Raw genomic sequence first — 16,952 nt, 5'->3', positions numbered from 1 at the left:
CAATCATTTAAAAATAGCCATTAGCAACAAAAACACACCTCTCTACCATCTAGCTTTTGTTCTTGGCTTCAGAATCTAACCTTGAAAATGATTACCAGGTTACATATTGGTGAGAGGTATCTTATTTTTTTTTAAGAGAAGAGAGTAGATATATACTGTTAAGAGAGTATATATATATATATAAAATATCTATTTTTATTTATCTGGCTGCACCAGGTCTTAGTTGCAGCATGCGGAATCTCTGTTGTGGCATGCAGGATCTAGTTCCTTGACCAGGGATCCAACCCGGGACTCTCTGTGTTGGAAGCATCGAGTCTTAGCCACTCACTCTCCAGGCAAGTCCCTCTTCTCTTATTTTTATCTTATTTTAACAGAAAGTGAAAGTGAAAGTCACTCAGTCGTGTTCGACTCTTTGCGACCCCATGGACTGTATGGAATTCTCCAGGCCAGAATACTGGAGTGGGGAGCCTTTCCCTTCTCCAGGGGATCTTCCCAACCCAGGGATCGAACCCAGGTTTCCCACATTGCAGGTGGATTCTTTACCAGCTGAGCCACCAGGGAAGCCCTCAGGCAGCACTAAAATGACGCTTTACTGTTGCCTGGTGGGGAGAGTCCAGAAGGGGGCTGTGTGGTGGTGACAGAAAAGGCTCAGAAGACAGTATCTGATTGCAGTCGAGGCTGGGGGTCTCTGCTTGCAGCTGCGTTTACAGAACCTGTGTGTAAGCTCCTCGGGGTCAATCTGGGGCACGTAACAGATTATAAGAAGCAAAAATCACCTCTTCCCTGAATCATCTCCTGATACAGCAAGAAGCCAGGCCAAGAGGGGATTAAACTTTTGCCCTGGTCTGGAAACTGAGTGATTCCCATGCAGATAAGGGGAAGAATTTCTTTCTCCTTCTTAAAACTGTTTTTAGAGAAATTTTAAACTACTTTTTTAAAATTGCATAGGTAATAAATGCTCAAAAGCATGGAAAATGCGACGGCATTTCTCAACCTTGCGGGTTCAATTTTCAAAGACTCTATCTCATAAAAGCTAAAAGTACTATTTTCCTATGAGGATGTCAAGCCCAGTGGAAAATGTGAATTAATATTTCCATTTTATGGCAGGAGAGGGAAACAAATCTTGCCTCTCTATTTTTAAGAACCGGAGAGGTAGATGTCTGAAGATCACACTCCTGGCTGTTGGGAACTTTTCAGAGTCTTTCCATTTGAATAATCTAAGTCCTTTCAGGCTTCCCTGGTGGCTCAGAAGGCAAAGGATCTGCCTGTGATGCAGGAGACCTGGGTTTGATCTCTGGGTCGGGAAGAGCCCCCGGAGAAGGGAATGGCATCCCACTCCAGTATTCTTGCCTGGAGAACCCCATGAGCAGAGGAGCCTGGCAGGCTACAGTCCATGGGGTCACAAAAAGTTGGACACACTGAGTGACTAACACCTTTCAAGTCCTTCCAAGCCAGTTCAAATCCACGGCAAATACAATATATAAATAAAATTAAGTGATTCAATAACTTTAACAGGGATAGGGACACCTCAGGATTGTCAGAGTTTCAGATTTGTCGGCCTGCCTATGTTCTTAACAGGCGGTGTTACAACCATTCAACACCCGGTCTGGGTCATCTAGTTCTCCGACAGTAAGAAATACTTTCATAGACATCCTGGCATGTTTGTACTCCCTCTTCATGTCTGCTCTGATGCCATAAAACTGTAAAATCAGCTCAGTGAGCTTCTGAGTAGTGTACCTGCAGTGGCGACACAGAAGGAACACGGTTGTCAGGGGCTACAGCATTTTAAAAAGCACACACAGTAATCCCATCCCTACCTCCTCTGCCTGGCTCTGTTCAGAGGGCCAGCTGATGCCACTCCATTATCTCAATGAAGATTCACACCCAGGTCTCATGACCTAGGTCTCATGACCCAGTGTCTTTAAACCAAGTCATTTTTCTGAACCGTGCCTTGCTTGTCAACCTGGATACATATCTACGTTGCCCTCCCAACTCACATTCAATTTCCATTCACTTTCTCTGGAACAGGTATTTTCTTGCATGTTTCTAGATGATTAATATTATTATCCAACAAAGCCCTAGTTGGAGAATAGCCACCCCAGAAGGTAGACAGTGTGATTAAAGAAAAAAAGATCCCTTAAACCCTACTGAGCCTGGAGCCCAGCCACCCACCTGGTTAACATTCGGTTTCTTCTGTCATCCACATCCGCTGCGTTCCTCAACTGAACATAGCTAAAATGGTCCTACAGTGAAATTTATAAACAAAACACCCGCAACCCAATTAGTAAAGATGAAATCTCTGAAACAGAAAATAAGATGATTTTAAATATACAAAGTCCAGCATGCCATGCTTTTCTCAATCTTGCAAACATCTAGTTCCAAAATAAAACTACTATGTAATGATCTACACATTATTCCCATGGGTGGACGGAAGAGGCCCCGTCCCCCACAACTGGGGCAAGCTATGGATCCCCGGGCTTTTTGGGGCCCAACACATGCAGAGCTAAGCAGTTGTGAAGACAAAGGGAACCCTCTGCTTAGGCTGCATCTCTGTCTTTAAACATGATCTTTCTGGATGTGTGTACAGGGGTGGGGTGGGAGGTCTTGGATACGATTGTTATGACAAAGAGGCCTTTGGGCTTTAAAATCATCACTTTATTTATATCCCCTAATGCCCAAATTGGACATCTGATTGGACTGTGCTTAATGACAAGGTTTCAATTTGCTTGTCTTCTATCCAAAAGCATAGCTGTTGCACGTCAGTAATTTCAAAGCTCTGGGCTGGGGGGAAGGAAGGAGGGAAAGGAATTGATTAGCAGGGGCCGGATGCGAGAAGAAATTCACATACTAACCGATTCCAAAGACCTATTAGTATGTCGTCGAATGTAAATGCTGGAGTCACTGTGACTCGTCCTGAAAAATAAACACATGTTTTGAATTGATGCCACCAAGAACTCCTCATTTCCCCCTTCCCAAGGCTGCCACACGTGGATTTAGGCAAGCTCTGACTTCAGACCTAGTGACGGAAACGAGACCCGTTATCCAGTATGCATGCTTAAAAACAGCAGGATGATATGAAAGAGACACACTGAGCCCTCACTGACAAAAAAAAAAAAAAGTGAGAGACAATTTCAAATAGAAAGCAGACCACATATTCTTAAAAATCATAGGATTTCAGAGCAGGAGGAAGATTTATTTTCCCAAATATCCCCCAGTCGTGGGACTCACCAGACGTCGTCTGCAAGCTAAAGTCAGACCCGGACTGGGTCCTGGGACCTGGACTCCCTCTGCAGTGCTCTGTGCATGATGCTGAGGATTCCCGGGTCTGGACCACCTCGTTTCCTTTCATACAGGAGGTGGCGGATTTTTCTAGCTATATTTGTGAGGCTGATGTGGGAAGGATCCCTGATCTTCTAATGAAGCTGCTCCACAACAGTTAGAACTGGACATGGAACAACAGACTGGTTCCAATTAGGGAAAGGAGGACGTCAAGGCTGTATATTGTCACCCTGCTTATTTAACTTCTATGCAGAGTACATCATGAGAAACGCTGGGCTGGAGGAAGCACAAGCTGGAATCAAGACTGCCGGGAGAAATATCAATAACCTCAGACATGCAGATGACACCACCCTTATGGTTCGCTCAGGGCTAAGGCAAAAAAGACACCCAGCCAGAGGTCTCGGTTCTCATCCTGGCTGACTGACCATAGTCAAACAGTTGATTAACCGTAGTCAAATAGTCAAACCTCTGATCAGTTTTCCTCATCTGTGAAATGGATCATCATTCCTACTTCATCTGCTTCTTGGAGCTGTCAGGGATACTAGCATTCTGTAGGTCCAAGTGGTCCTGTCTCTGCTCAACAGAAGAATGAGGTGCTGGATGTGGACTGGCCTGATATAGAGACCATCACATCAGTTTCCTCAAGGCAGACCTAATATATGGCATTGTGGGGTCCAGGGAAGAGTTTATTCCCATTATTCTCAGCCTTGCTATTACCGCTCACAGCTGTCCCCTAAAAATCACCAAGCTCTTCCCTTTCTGCGGGTGGCACGTTTCCAACTAACAGGTTTTGAGCACCTTCTATGTCCCAGGTGCAGGGCTAGGCCTAGCAAAACTTCAGTCTTCATCCTCAATCCAAAGTCTGTGTTAGTTTTTCCTGGCTGGTATCACAGCACAGAAATGAAACAAAACGCACCAACAGAAAACAACAACAACAACAACAAAGAACCCGCTCCTCCAGGAGCCCACATTGGACTGAGAGAGCACGCCCACTCCGTATCATTCCCTACCTCCTGCCCCCCACAAAGAACTTTTATTCCTTGAATGCCGAACACAAGCCAGGTGCTGCACTAAACGCTAGGACCATACTGGTCCTAGCTGGCTGGAGCTGGCTGACAATGTAGGGGGAAGAGTAGATGATAAATATGTCCTTCCACGTTTTATTATAGAAATGACTGCTTTGATCAATGCTGTGAAGAAAGAATAGAAGCTAAGAGAACATATAAAGGGGTATCAAAAATAGCCTGGAGGAATCCAAGAGGGCTGCCTGGAGGAAGTGGTAGTGGAGCTGAGACTCAGCGGAGCCAGACAGGAGACAGGCAGGGGACAGAAGATTCTGAAAGGTGAAGGAGATTGGCTGGGGGCATTCCAGGACCTCAACTAAGGCCAGGCTGCTTGGTGCGCTGGGGATGGGGAAAAGGGTGACCAAGTGGGGACAGAGATGAGGCAATGAGGGGTCCTGTAGGCTCTGGGCGAGCAGCCTTTCTGCCTAGACCAACGAGGAGCCACAGGGGTGACCGACAGCCAGGAAAACACCCTGTGCCGTTCCCTGCGCAGAGAGATAGATGCCCCGGGCTCTGTCCCTTTACTAAGCCTCAGCCAGGCAATGACCTCCCAGATCAGTGCTCTAGAGTCAGGCTCGGGGGGGTGGGGGGGCAGGTGAGATGGCCCTGAGCACAGGACGGGCGTCGGGGTCCAAGTACATTCATGCGCATGAGCACCCCTCCACGTTATCTGATGACATTAGGTATTTAGCTTCCACCTTGGCTAAAATGCTGCAACACGGTTACAGCTTTGCTTAAGTGAGATGGGATGGAGGAGCTGAGAGATCAGAGTGAAACCTTTGCACGAAAAGGTCAGCGCGGCCTCATGCTCACAGACACTGAAACATCGGTTTACTTTTCTCTATCCCTCCCCCAGTCCCATCTCCATGGGGTGGGTTTTGCTGGTCCTTCTGATGAAGAGGGACCCAAGGTGCTTGCTTCTTCCCCACCACCATGCTTACTTGTTTCTCCCCCTGCCCCCTCCCATTCGATGAATACTTGCTGAGATGCCTACTATGTGCCAGTTGTTGCTCAGGCTGTCTGTCCCACCTGGAACATCGCTCTCCCTCTCCCAAATGCAAGTCCTGCTCATCCCTTGATGCTGAATTCCAATGATCTCTCAGCACCTAGGCTGCCCTGACCCTCTCTGGCCCCTCCGAGGTCTCATCATAAATCCCTACTTGCCTCTCACACCCAAGGTGCCCACCCAGTCCCAGCAGGATAGATGGAGCACTCCCTGTCTCCTTCCAGCTGGGGGCTCCTGGAGGGCAGAGCTGTGGCCAGCCTCTTCCAGAGTCCCCAAGTCTAGCGGGCTCCATCACACATACACGACGGCTCAAAGACTGCTAAGGCCTGACCTGCTTAGGGAGAAGGGGGGCAGTCTGGCATCTGACCAGTGGCCCCTCCCGCGCTGGGGTGGAGTAGAGGACAGCCCTGGACCACCTGCCCGGGAGTGCTCATCTGCATTAAGAGCAGGGTCAGATCCAGCCACACAGGAGACATAGACGTCTGCTGGCCAGTCACGGCCAAGGGCAGGGAGAAGGACTTAGAGTCACAGGCTAAGCTGGCAGCTGCCTTCCATTGTGCCTTGTGTCTCGTCCCCTGGGCTCCCATCTGCTCTTTGTCCCCCAAAACCCAACATGGGAGCCAGGTGGAGGGGAGGTGGGAAGCAGGGCATTGGACAGCCCCACCCCCTGGCTCTCCCTGTACGGGCTTCAAGACCCCCTCACTCCCCCACTGATTATCTCAATCATTTCCCCCTGTGGCCAGCATGGCTCACCCAGCACAGGCAACGTGGGGTCACAGAAGGAGTGAGGACTTCTGACAGGTCTGAGTCCGAGACCCCCAGCTCTGGCATCTCCTAAGATGGGAGGTACCCCCCAAGCTTCCCAGTGATGCACAATCACACCTGCCTGCCTATCGAGGTGCCCACAAGAATTGATGAACCAATGTAACAGAAATGCCTGAATACACAAGGGCTGGTACAAGGTGATGGTAAATGTGATGATGAGTGATGATGGGGAGAGACCAGGCTCTTCTGACATTCAGTAGTTAAATATTTTCCCTGGAAATAATCCGGACCATCCAGCAGCCTCGGAGTGACAGAGCAGATGTGTGCTACAGGCTTCCTAGCAGTTTAAGTTCATTATCCTCCCTGCCTCCTCCTCCCCTCAGGTGAACTGACCATCCTTACTGCCCTGGACCCAAACTCATGGGTGAAGCTGTCATATTAAAGTCCAGCTTCCACGCAACAGTGATAAATGGTTCCTTCCACGCATATGCAGTACATCCCTTCCGATTCTGTAAGATGCTCCTAAACGGCTAAGTTTGGTGTCTACCTACACTGACTGGTAGTTATCATGGACTAAGGGTGGCAGGGTCAAGTCTATTACCTCTCATCCCCACCCCTACCTACAATTCAGCCATCTCTCTGCTTGCTGCCCATTTCCACCAGAGCTGCTGGGGGTGAGAACAGAAGGTGAGGTGCAGGTCCTCCTGGTTTTGTGGGGAGGTCCTTGGGGGAGCCCAGGTGTGGGGAAGGAGCACTTTGTCTGAATCTGTTTCCCTTGCTGTCCAGCCCTGCCTCCGCATCCCCATCCAATCAGAAACCGGAAATGGGATGAGATTAGAGAGTAGCTCCCCAGGCAGGGGCTCTGGGGTGAGAAGATGTTAATAAAATACCTGGAAAGGACTTTGTGGTCACTGGTGTCTTCTTCCAGGTCATCTGAGGAGCAAAAAGTTCCAGGTGCTACAAATACTGAGCTTTCTACGTGGTCCACATGTTTCCTTTTCTCCTTTTTTTTGCTGCTGATCGATTCTTCCATTACCTTTTCCTCTAAGGGGCTGGCTAAGTTTTCCGAGTTTGGGGATTCCTGGGACTGAACGACAAGACAACCAAATACAAGTCAGCATTTTATGTTGCGACGTAGAGTGCGTGACACCACCCAGCAGCAACTCGCTCCACCTTCACTCCAAGGCCCAGCTAAGGTGCCCCCTCCAATCCTGCCGCTCCCGTGGGGTCCTTCCAGCACAGCCCAATGTGGAGGAGAAGCCCGCCAGAATTCCTGCTCCCTGTGCAGCGTTCCAAATGCTCCAGACTGATGGATCAAAACAGCATGGGTTTTCCAGTCAGTTAAGACCTGATTTCAAATCTTGGCTAAGTCAGTTATCTGACCTTGAGTAACTGACTTAATCCCTTTGATCCTCAGTTTCTCTGTCTGTCAAATGGGTATAATAATTATCAGCCTCTGATAAAGTGCTTATACTACTGTGGTTCCTATAAAGGATGTCTCCCACAGTGGGCAATGGTTAGACTCTTCACACAACTGTCATCCACTTAAACAGAAGAACGGCTACTGGAGGCCACGTGAGCCGAGGGCTGGAAAGGTGGCCCCTGTGTTTGAGGAGATGAGTCTTCACTGTGCTTTTAGCCAAAGGTGGATGGCAGTGCAACCTCCGTTGCATTTACATAATAAGGAAGATTCTTTAACCGCTGACCTCACCAAGCTCTCTGAAACCCCTGAGGAATGCTCTCACATGAAATTAAGAAGCGTGGGAATTGTTGGCGATACCTCTCAAGAATTCTGACAGGGGCTGGAAAAACTTGCTCAACAGGTATTCTAATAAGAGGATCAGAGTGGCCAGACCTGTGCGGCCCAGAAGAACAAAGCTTGCTGCAGAAATTAAACCCGCTCTCAGCAAGCTGAAATGCCCGTTCTTCCTCCATCATCAGTGAGCAAATGCTTCCTTTCTGAAAGGTGAGATGAGGAGAGGACTGATTTTCTTAAAGACTAGAAGCCAGGACTTGCCATTTTCCAGTCAGTTTAGAAGATAGTTTTCTTCTTTTCTTTTTAAAGGAAGGCCGGGTATTGGAGAAATTCTCCATCCATGTCATCCTCTTTGTCGGGAAACAAGACTCCCAGACCACACCTGTCATCCTGGGCCTCACCACTTCCCCTCCCCCAACCCTGCTCACTCACTGGGATCAAGGCCTGGGCTGCATACTCTTGGGAGCCAATTACAAGGTGTGTTTGGGAAGAGTCGGCACCTGCTGGTCGGACGGGTGAGCATTGGAGGAAGCAGCCCAGCGATGAGCGACGCGGGGCGGGCGCCCACCCCAGGATCCAGAAACGCAAGCTCTCCCCAAGCTCTCCTGCAGCTCAGCAAAAAAACAGATGCAAACCTAGATCTCCCGAAGCCCTTCCCAGTCCAGGGCTCTTCCAACCTTGTCCCAAACCATCTGTCCACATGCTGGTCACACACACAGGCGCAAAGCCTGCCTTTGGAAGCAGAAGATAGTGGAGTGTCTCATCTGCGCGTCCACACTCAGTCACTGGGGGAGACTGATGCGCTCATTAGTCATTTTCCAGCCTTTTTTTTTTTTTTTTTTTTTAATTTTCTTGGCTGTGCAGCAAGGCTGTGGGATCTTCCCTGACCAGGGACTGAACACACATCCCTTGCACTGGAAGCTCAGATTCTTAACCACTGGACCACCAGGGATGTCCCCTCATTAGCCATTTTAAGTCACACAGAGGGGCAGAGAGGCAACTCAGGCCCTCTCCTCACCACCCACTTGGTCCCCTTTCTTTTGCCCTAAAAGAAATTTTCAGCCTCTAACAGTTCAGAGAATCATCCCAGTTGCTGTTGTCATCCCAAACCTGGGGACCCTGAGACCTACTGAGGGGCATTTCCTACCCCGCAGGACTTTTGGGGTCTCCCACAGGACAAGCCTGCTCTGACAGACAGCAGGCGGCTGGGGAGGGGCAGGAAGGCAGGACTGGGCTCCTCTCCCTAAGGCAGAACAGTGGCAGGCAGGTCGCTGGCACCTATGAGCCACCCAGCTCTCTTCTCCAGCCAAAGCCAGAGAATGGGTGCTCGGCCCCAAAGAACCGGTCGGGCCGTGCTTGGCTTCTACGCTGTCAGGGCCAGAGAACCCTGCTCCACCCCCAGCGCTCAGGCAGGGGCTCTCCACTGTCTGGAGTTGGCAAAGCCACAGTTGATGCTATCACTTCTGGCCCATCTAAACCCTAAATGTCTGGTTTTTAAAAATTAATTAATGCATCGATTTGGCTGCTCTGGGCCTTAGTTGTGGAACACGAGATCTTTAGTTGCACCGTATGACCTTTTAGTTGTGGCATGTGGGATCTAGTTCCCTGACCAGGGATGGAAACTGGGCCCCTTGCACTGGGAGCTCGGAGTTCCAGCCACTGGACCACCAGGAGAGTCCCCTAAATGTCTTTTGCACGCGCGCGTGCGCAGTCACTTCAGTGGTGTTCGACTCTGTGCGACCCTATGGACGGTAGCCCACCAGGCTCTTCTCTGTCCATGGGATTCTCCAGGAAAGAATACTGGCGTGAGTTGTGTGTCCTTCTCCAGGAGATCTTCCTGACCCAGGGATCAAACCCAGGTCTCCTGCATCGCAGGCAGGTTCTTTACTGCTGAGCCAACAGGGAAACCTCCTAAACGCGTTCTAAGGTTACTCAGATTCCCCTTCCGCAGCCTCCCTAGAAGGGCAAGGCTTTCTTGTTCCTCCCAGCACCTCTGGGCCCTCACTGGATCCTGTCTTGACTCTCCATCACCTCAGGGTTTAATTTACCTGTCCTCACAGGACACCCCAAACTGCCATTCAGTGTACATTGACTGTGGCTTTGCAGGCCCTGTCGGGCTGGCCTCTGGAACCCAGAGATGAATACACAAATGCCCCCTCTTTACTGGGAGAGAAAATCATGACCCATGAGACTTGAAAAGAGTCCGACATGACTGAGCAACTGAGCATGCAAACACACACACACACACACACACACACAGGTGGTAGGCAAAGGCCTCCAGATAGGGGAGCAACTCCAGCAAAGCCTGGAGGCAAAGGAGCTCTGGGAGGCGGGGAAGAGGCAGGGGAAGGGTCCCCTGCACCCTCTCACTGCTCACTCTGGGGGCCCCTCTAGAGCTGCTGGGCCAGGTGAAGGCAGACTCGAGGTGGCAGACAGCGTGTCCCCCCCGGCCCTGTTTATACAACTCACTTCTAACAGCAGGAGCCAAACTATGGTGCCAAACAGATAACAGGCCTTGAAACATCAAGGCTGGGGTCCAGTGTGAGGTCTGGCTTGGTTTTCCCGGCTGCTGGAGAAAGAGGGCCTGCAGTTGACTCGGTGCAGGAGAGGCAGAGCTGTGATCACTAATGAAAATGATTTCTGCTATCACTACGCTGGAACTCCCCCACCGCCACCAAGCACGACCTCGGCTGATCTCCCGGGCAGCCTGTGGGCAGGGCCAGGACTATGGGGAGGCCAGCAAGGTGCCCAGGGTGCCAAACTGGACCTGTGTCCCTCTCAGGCGTTCACCTGGCCCTTTGCCTGAGCCTGGAGTGAATTTCTCCCTTAATTCTGGACCTGGGATGCCTGTGCGGGAAGCTGTATTTCTCTGTTTTATGGAGGAAGAAGGGAAGTTTAGGAGAAGGAAATGGCAACCCACTCCAGTATTCTTCCCTGGAGAATCCCATGGACAGAGGAGCCTGGCGGGCTACAGTCCATGGGGTCACACAGGGTCGGACCCGATTGAAGCGACTTAGCACGCACGCACAAGGGGATTTTGGAAGAAGCACAGAATTCCCCATGCAGGGTTCCCAACTCCATAGTCACATACCTGATGGCCCTGCACGGGGACGCTGTCTTTGGCCTCCCTTTGCTGGTGGTCCTCAGGCGAGGGCGGGGGAGAGGGTTCCGAGGTGGGACTGGCATCTTCCACGATGCTGGCCTGGGGGAGGTCCTCACCCAGCCCAGAGAAGCTGAAGCTGCTTTGGGAGGCCTCGGCCTCATCGGCCTCGTCCTCCCTGGCCCCCGGGTCCAGCAGATAGCCCTCCGGTTCTTCCAGGTCCATCTCTTCGTTTTTCAAATCCTCCGAGCCTTCCGCGTAAGCCTCCAAAACTGCTGCCAGGGGCACCTCGTAATGCGGGTAGTAGAAAAGGTCATGGGGGATGACGGAAATCTTGGAGAGCGGGGGAGACGGCTTGAAGTCCAGGCCCTCCTCGCTGGGGCTGCGAAGGGTCTCCAAGCTGACGCTGCTGCTCGGCGGGTTGGAAGGTAATTCTCCCCCGAGCCCCCGGAGGCACTCGGCTTCCCCTTCCTCCTCTCCCGGACGGCGGCGTCGGAAGGACTTGCGCTTGGCCTTCTCATACACCTCTGGCTTTTTATCCACCGGGGCCTCCTCGGGAGCCAAAGAATAGCCTTGGTCTTGGTCTCCAGGGTCCTTGTGAGGGTCAGGTTGGTCGAGCTTCACTGGGGCCTCATCCGAATCTGTCTTCTTGTGGGTGGATTTCCCTCTCCGTTTGCCCAGCCTCTCAGGGTGATCCTCTGACAGCTCCTCCTCTGCAGGTTTTTTCTCATGAGGCGAAGGAACCTTGTTGAAAGCCTGGCTGGTGGAGGCAAAATCAATGAGGTCGCTGTTAAACTTTGAGGCTTTTAATGGTATGGCTTCAAAATAGTCTTCTTTATCCATCGCTTCTACCGTCAGCAGCTTCACCTTGATCTCCAAGGCATCAGCCATAACGGTGTTCTCTCCCAGGGGTGAGGGGAGATGGCCTTCATCTCCAGGGCTGGATGCCCTCTCTGAGGCCCCATTCCATGGTGGAGAGGTCCAGGAAGTCGGAGGATGACTGATCTCACCATCCACTGAGGACACGTCGCGAGGGACCTCGTCAGAGGCTGCTTGCAAGATCTCTGGCGCCTCCCATTTCAGCGTTTCTTCAGCAATGTCAGCCGCCAAGACCTGTTCATCCTGCTTGGACAAGTCCTTGGTCTCTCCGGGGCTCCCTTTGAAGCGCAGGTCTGCACTGTAGAAAGGGTCCTGACTGCAGGAGGCATCCTTGTAGGTGTCGGCCTCAAAGTGCACCGTCTTCTTGATTGGCAGAGAGGTGGACCTCCGGCTGTCCTTTCGGGATGACAGGATGGGAGATTCTGGATCCGGTTCACTGGTGCTGTTGGGCTTCCCAGGGGTCCCTTGGAGAACCTGCTCAATGATCTGGTTCATGAACTCGGAGGAGCTGTCCACCAGCTCCTGGCTGGAAACGCCACCCAGGCAGGGCTCCTTCGCGTCCTCAGGCTTGTCACAGACAAAGACTTTGGAGGGAGGTGGCTGGCTGGCCTCGTGGTTGATGGTGTAGGCTCGCTCCCCGTCCTCGGTCAGAAGGAAGATGGCGCTCTCCTGTTCCGAAGGGGTTTCTTTGATGCGAACGAAGGTGGATTCGATAGGGGCTTCTTTGTCGGAATCCACAAAATCCTCCTGGCCAAGAAACACAGGGCACCATGAAATTAGCAGTGGTTAAGTGCCACGTAGAGTCCCCTCTCAAAACACAAAAACAAACCAGCAAGACCACTTCAGAATAAATGGAAGTGTTCTGATACCATTGTAGATGGGCAAATGACTATCGTTCCTGCTGAAATGTGAAACCATCAGATAAGGTTAAGAGAGGGTCATTTTCGAAGCTATGGCTGCAAAGACATCTCAATGTACTGAACTCTGGAGAAGGATGGGCCCTTTCTAAGCGAGGAGGTTGTCGGTGACCTCATACCTGTGGGCCACTGCCTGGTCTGGGTACAGAGAAGTGAACCCACCTAAGATAAGGAAAGAGCAGCTAAATCTTTACTGATTGTTGGGCTGGTGTGAGAGATTGAATCTGGAAGGGCCTCAAACATGAAAAACCACTTCTCTTCATATACTAGTTTTCCCACACTGGGACTCTTGTTAAGCACGGTGCTGCTGAACTATTTACAGAAGCCAAGACACAGAAGCAACCTAAGTGTCCATAGACAGATGAATGGATAAAGAAGATAAAAACGAATGACATAATGCTATTTGCAGCCACATGAAGGGACCTAGACGGAGGAGCTGTCTAAGCAAAGGCACAGAAGGACAAATACCATATGATATCACTTATATGTGTAATCTCAAATGTTACACAAATGGACTTATTTACAGAACAGAAACAGACCCACAGCCACAGAAAACAAACTCATGGTTTCCAAAGAGGAAAGTGGGGGAGGGATAAATGAGGAATTTAGGATTAGCAGATACAAACTACTATATATAAAATAGACAAGCAACAGGATCTACTTTATAACATTTAATATAGGGACCTATGCTGCTGCTGCGGCTAAGTTGCTTCAGTTGTGTCCGACTTTGTGCGACCCCATAGACGGCAGCCCACCAGGCTCCTCCATCCCTGGGATTCTCCAGGCAAGAACACTGGAGTGGGTTGCCATTTCCTTCTCCAATGCATGAAAGTGAAAAGCGAAAGTGAAGTCGCTCAGTTGTGTCCGACCCTCAGCGACCCCATGGACTGCAGCCTACCAGGCTCCTCCATCCATGGGATTTTTCTAGGCAAGAGTACTGGAGTGGGTTGCCAGTATCTTGTAATAAACCATAATGGCAAAGAATATAAAAAAGAATATATATGTACAGAGATCCATATACATATATAACTGAATCACTTTGCTGTATAGCAGAAACTAACACATCATTGTAAAGCAGCTATATTTCAATTAAAAAAAAAAAAGATGCAGATGAGAACAAGGCTGAAAGTAGAGAGCAAGCTTGGTGGTTTTGCAGTGCTTGGCTCCCAATGTACTTGTGGGGAGAGTGGATTGACCTCATTCTAAAGCTAGCTGAAACCAGAGGGTTGAAATTAAATAAAACTGCAACAGAGCCCTTATCAAGTTCTGAAAAGGTCAGAATGGTCAGCTCCTGGTCATAGGTCCATGACCTATGCTGTTTGGGAAAGGGTTACATTCTCTGGGGGTGGGGGTGGGGGAAATATCATGTACCTCATCACACATCAGATATGGCATAAAATTAAAATTTTTAAGATACAAAGAAGCAAACAAAGAGCTCTATAATCAAGAGAAACATTAGTCATTAGAAGCAGATCCAAAGATAACCCAGGGTTAGAAGTAGCATAAAGACTGTAAAACAAATGTTTAACCTACACTACAAGAAACACAAAGGTCATTCTTCAGGCTAAAAGGAAACAATCACAGATGAAAGCCTGGATCTGGAATGGGGGAATGAGAAGTACTTAAAATGGTACATGTATGACTGATATAAAAGACGATCTTAAAAGTTTTCTTAAAAAGTCTCCTGCTTAAAGCAAAAATAATAACAAACCATGGGGAATTAAAGTATACAGAAGCAAAGCAAATGACAATAACAGCAACAGGAAGGGAGAAGAAAAGTGAGTGGGATCAAACAGCTGCATATACAAAAATATATAAAATACGTACCTATTTAAAATTGTACAATGAGGGACTTCTCTGGGGATCCAGAGGTTAAGAATCTGCCTTGCAATGCAGGGGATATGAGTTCAATCCCTGGTCAGGCAACTAAGATCCCACAGGCTGAGGGGCAACTAAGCGTGCAAGCCAGAACTACTGAGCCGGTGTGCTCTGGAGCCCGTGTGCCACAACTAGGGAGCCCGTGTGCCACAACTACCAAGCGTGCACATCACCACTAGAGTCCGTGCACCGCAACAAAGGATCCCCCATGAGGCAGGGAAGGTCCAGATGCAGCCAAATTAACAAACAAAAGTTACCTAATGGTAATCCAAGGTAGACTGAGGTATGTTCAAGAAGAGTATTATAATCCCTAGGCAAACTACTAGAAAGATGTGGCTAAAAAGCCAACAGAGGAGATAAAATGGAAACCGAAAAATAACTGAACAATCCAAGAAAAATGAGAAAGGAAGAACAAAGCAGCACAGAACAGATAGGACCAACGGAAAACAATAAGATGGTTACATCTGTGTAAATGGGCAGAAAATACACTAATAAAGTGACACACTAATAATTCTTGTCGAAATGGATAAAAAACAAGAGCCAACACTATAGTATTTTTACAAGAAACATGCTTTAAATATAAGCACACGTACACTGAAAGGAGAAAGATATTAATAGAAAATGACAAAACATACAAATACCAACTTATGACAGTTTCTATATTCCTATCAAATTTACTCCATGATGAAATAAAACAAAAATAAAATGATGACCTCAAAAAGAAACAACAGTCCTTAATCTATATGCATTCATGGCATAGCTTCCCCACACACAAAGCAAAATCTGACAGAACTGAGAACGATAAAGTCACACTCATTGATAGGAAAAGAAAAAAAAAAGGGCACCTCTCTAGAGTATTAGAACAGCATATTAACCAACTCCACCTAATTGGACTCCTGATGCTTTCACTGTACAAGACCCATTTTTTCAAATGAATATGATACATTTACCCTAATAAACCATATGTCAGGGCATAAAGCCAGGCACAGGGTCTGGCACATGACCAGGGCTTAATGAATATTTATTAAAGTGTACTACAGTCAGCTGAATTATTAAACTTAAAAAACAATGGTTCAACAGGAGTCTAGATCAGCTGGGATGCCTCATCTCTATCCCCTAGGGACGCAAACAGACTGTCCTGAGGTGATGCCCGTGCTGTGTGGGTCAGGGGGCTTTCCCCATGTAAATGGGCAAAAAATACACTTTCCCCATGTGTTCTATCTTGCTTGACCCCTCCTTCCCCAGCCCCAGTCTCTGACCCCAGCACTGGGGAGATTCAAGTGTCAGATTAGCTAAATCCAAGCTATGACCTTGACTCACACACACATCGTAAATTTTAGTTGATTTCAAACTCTGCCTAGGCTGAAGAGCTCAGAGCTAATAAAAGCCCCGGTCCCTAGTATTTCCGAATTTCATAATAAAGATTAAATTAAAGAATGACATTAATATCACCATTTTCTGAGCATCAGCTGTTGTGCCAACAGGACTTTACAATATCTATTTACTCTTCACATAACCCTGAAAATGTGGGTCATATTTCCATTTTACAGATGGCATCTCATACAGACAGGTATCAGAGAGATTAAGTAAACAGCTCAAGGTCACAAAGCTTCAAGTGGCAGAACTGACATTCCAGCCCATGGAATGCCTGCTTCTAAAGCACCCTGGAAAGTGATCTGTGGTCCAGAAACAGATGGGAAACACACACAATAGGAAGCCTGGAGAGGATCCAGCCTGGCTCTTCTGAGTTGTGCAAAATGGGTCTCAGTTTTAGCCATATGTTGTAAGGAATCTAAATGCCTGAGCTTTGGAACGACAGAGAACTGAGATTAAACCCCAGCTCTGCGCTTGGCAGCTGGGCAACCTTGCAGAGGTCTTTAATCCTCTTTGAGCATCCATTTTCTCTTCTGCAAAATGAAAATAATGATATAGAGTCAAGTGGGATTGCAGGGGTGGCAGTCAGCCCAGAGACGCACAGGATGCTGCCCTGACAAGCCTCCGACTAAAAGAGCAGCCTGTCCCTCCTGTGAGTATTAGTTCTGTACGATCTTGTTTTTTTTGGTGTGGGGGTAGTCTAGTATTTCTAACTACCTGAAATAATAATGTGTTTGTTGACTTGTCACCTGTTTTCTCAACAAATCTACACAAGGTTGGGGACCTCATCCATCTCATTTACTGTTAAGCTTCCCTGAGCCAGCCATGGGTGTTCCAATAAAGTAATTTTCCAATAAAATCAATAAAGGACTATTGTTACTGTTGTGATCATTATTATTATAATCCCAGGCTTATGCATCAGTTGGCTGGAGGT

The 16,952-nt window shown here is 48.7% G+C and overlaps 1 protein-coding gene across 1 annotated transcript in view; it reads right to left on the bottom strand.

Moving 5' to 3' along the window:
• CLMN (calmin) overlaps window positions 1-16,952 on the bottom strand; it is a 44,967-nt gene that overhangs the window by 11,028 nt on the left and 16,987 nt on the right. The window contains exons 8-12 of the mRNA XM_040257095.1: window positions 10,962-12,596; window positions 7,005-7,201; window positions 2,853-2,913; window positions 2,173-2,243; window positions 1,641-1,737 (exon numbers count right to left, since the gene is read on the bottom strand). Coding sequence (XP_040113029.1) covers window positions 1,641-1,737; window positions 2,173-2,243; window positions 2,853-2,913; window positions 7,005-7,201; window positions 10,962-12,596 — 2,061 coding nt within the window. The remainder of the gene's footprint in view (window positions 1-1,640; window positions 1,738-2,172; window positions 2,244-2,852; window positions 2,914-7,004; window positions 7,202-10,961; window positions 12,597-16,952) is intronic.

This window comes from Oryx dammah, unplaced genomic scaffold (assembly GCF_014754425.2).
Source record: "Oryx dammah isolate SB20612 unplaced genomic scaffold, SCBI_Odam_1.1 HiC_scaffold_16, whole genome shotgun sequence".
Classification (NCBI taxonomy): domain Eukaryota; kingdom Metazoa; phylum Chordata; class Mammalia; order Artiodactyla; family Bovidae; genus Oryx; species Oryx dammah.
The sequence above is the reverse complement of the archived record's forward strand: the minus strand, read 5'-3'. Positions and strand labels throughout refer to the sequence as shown.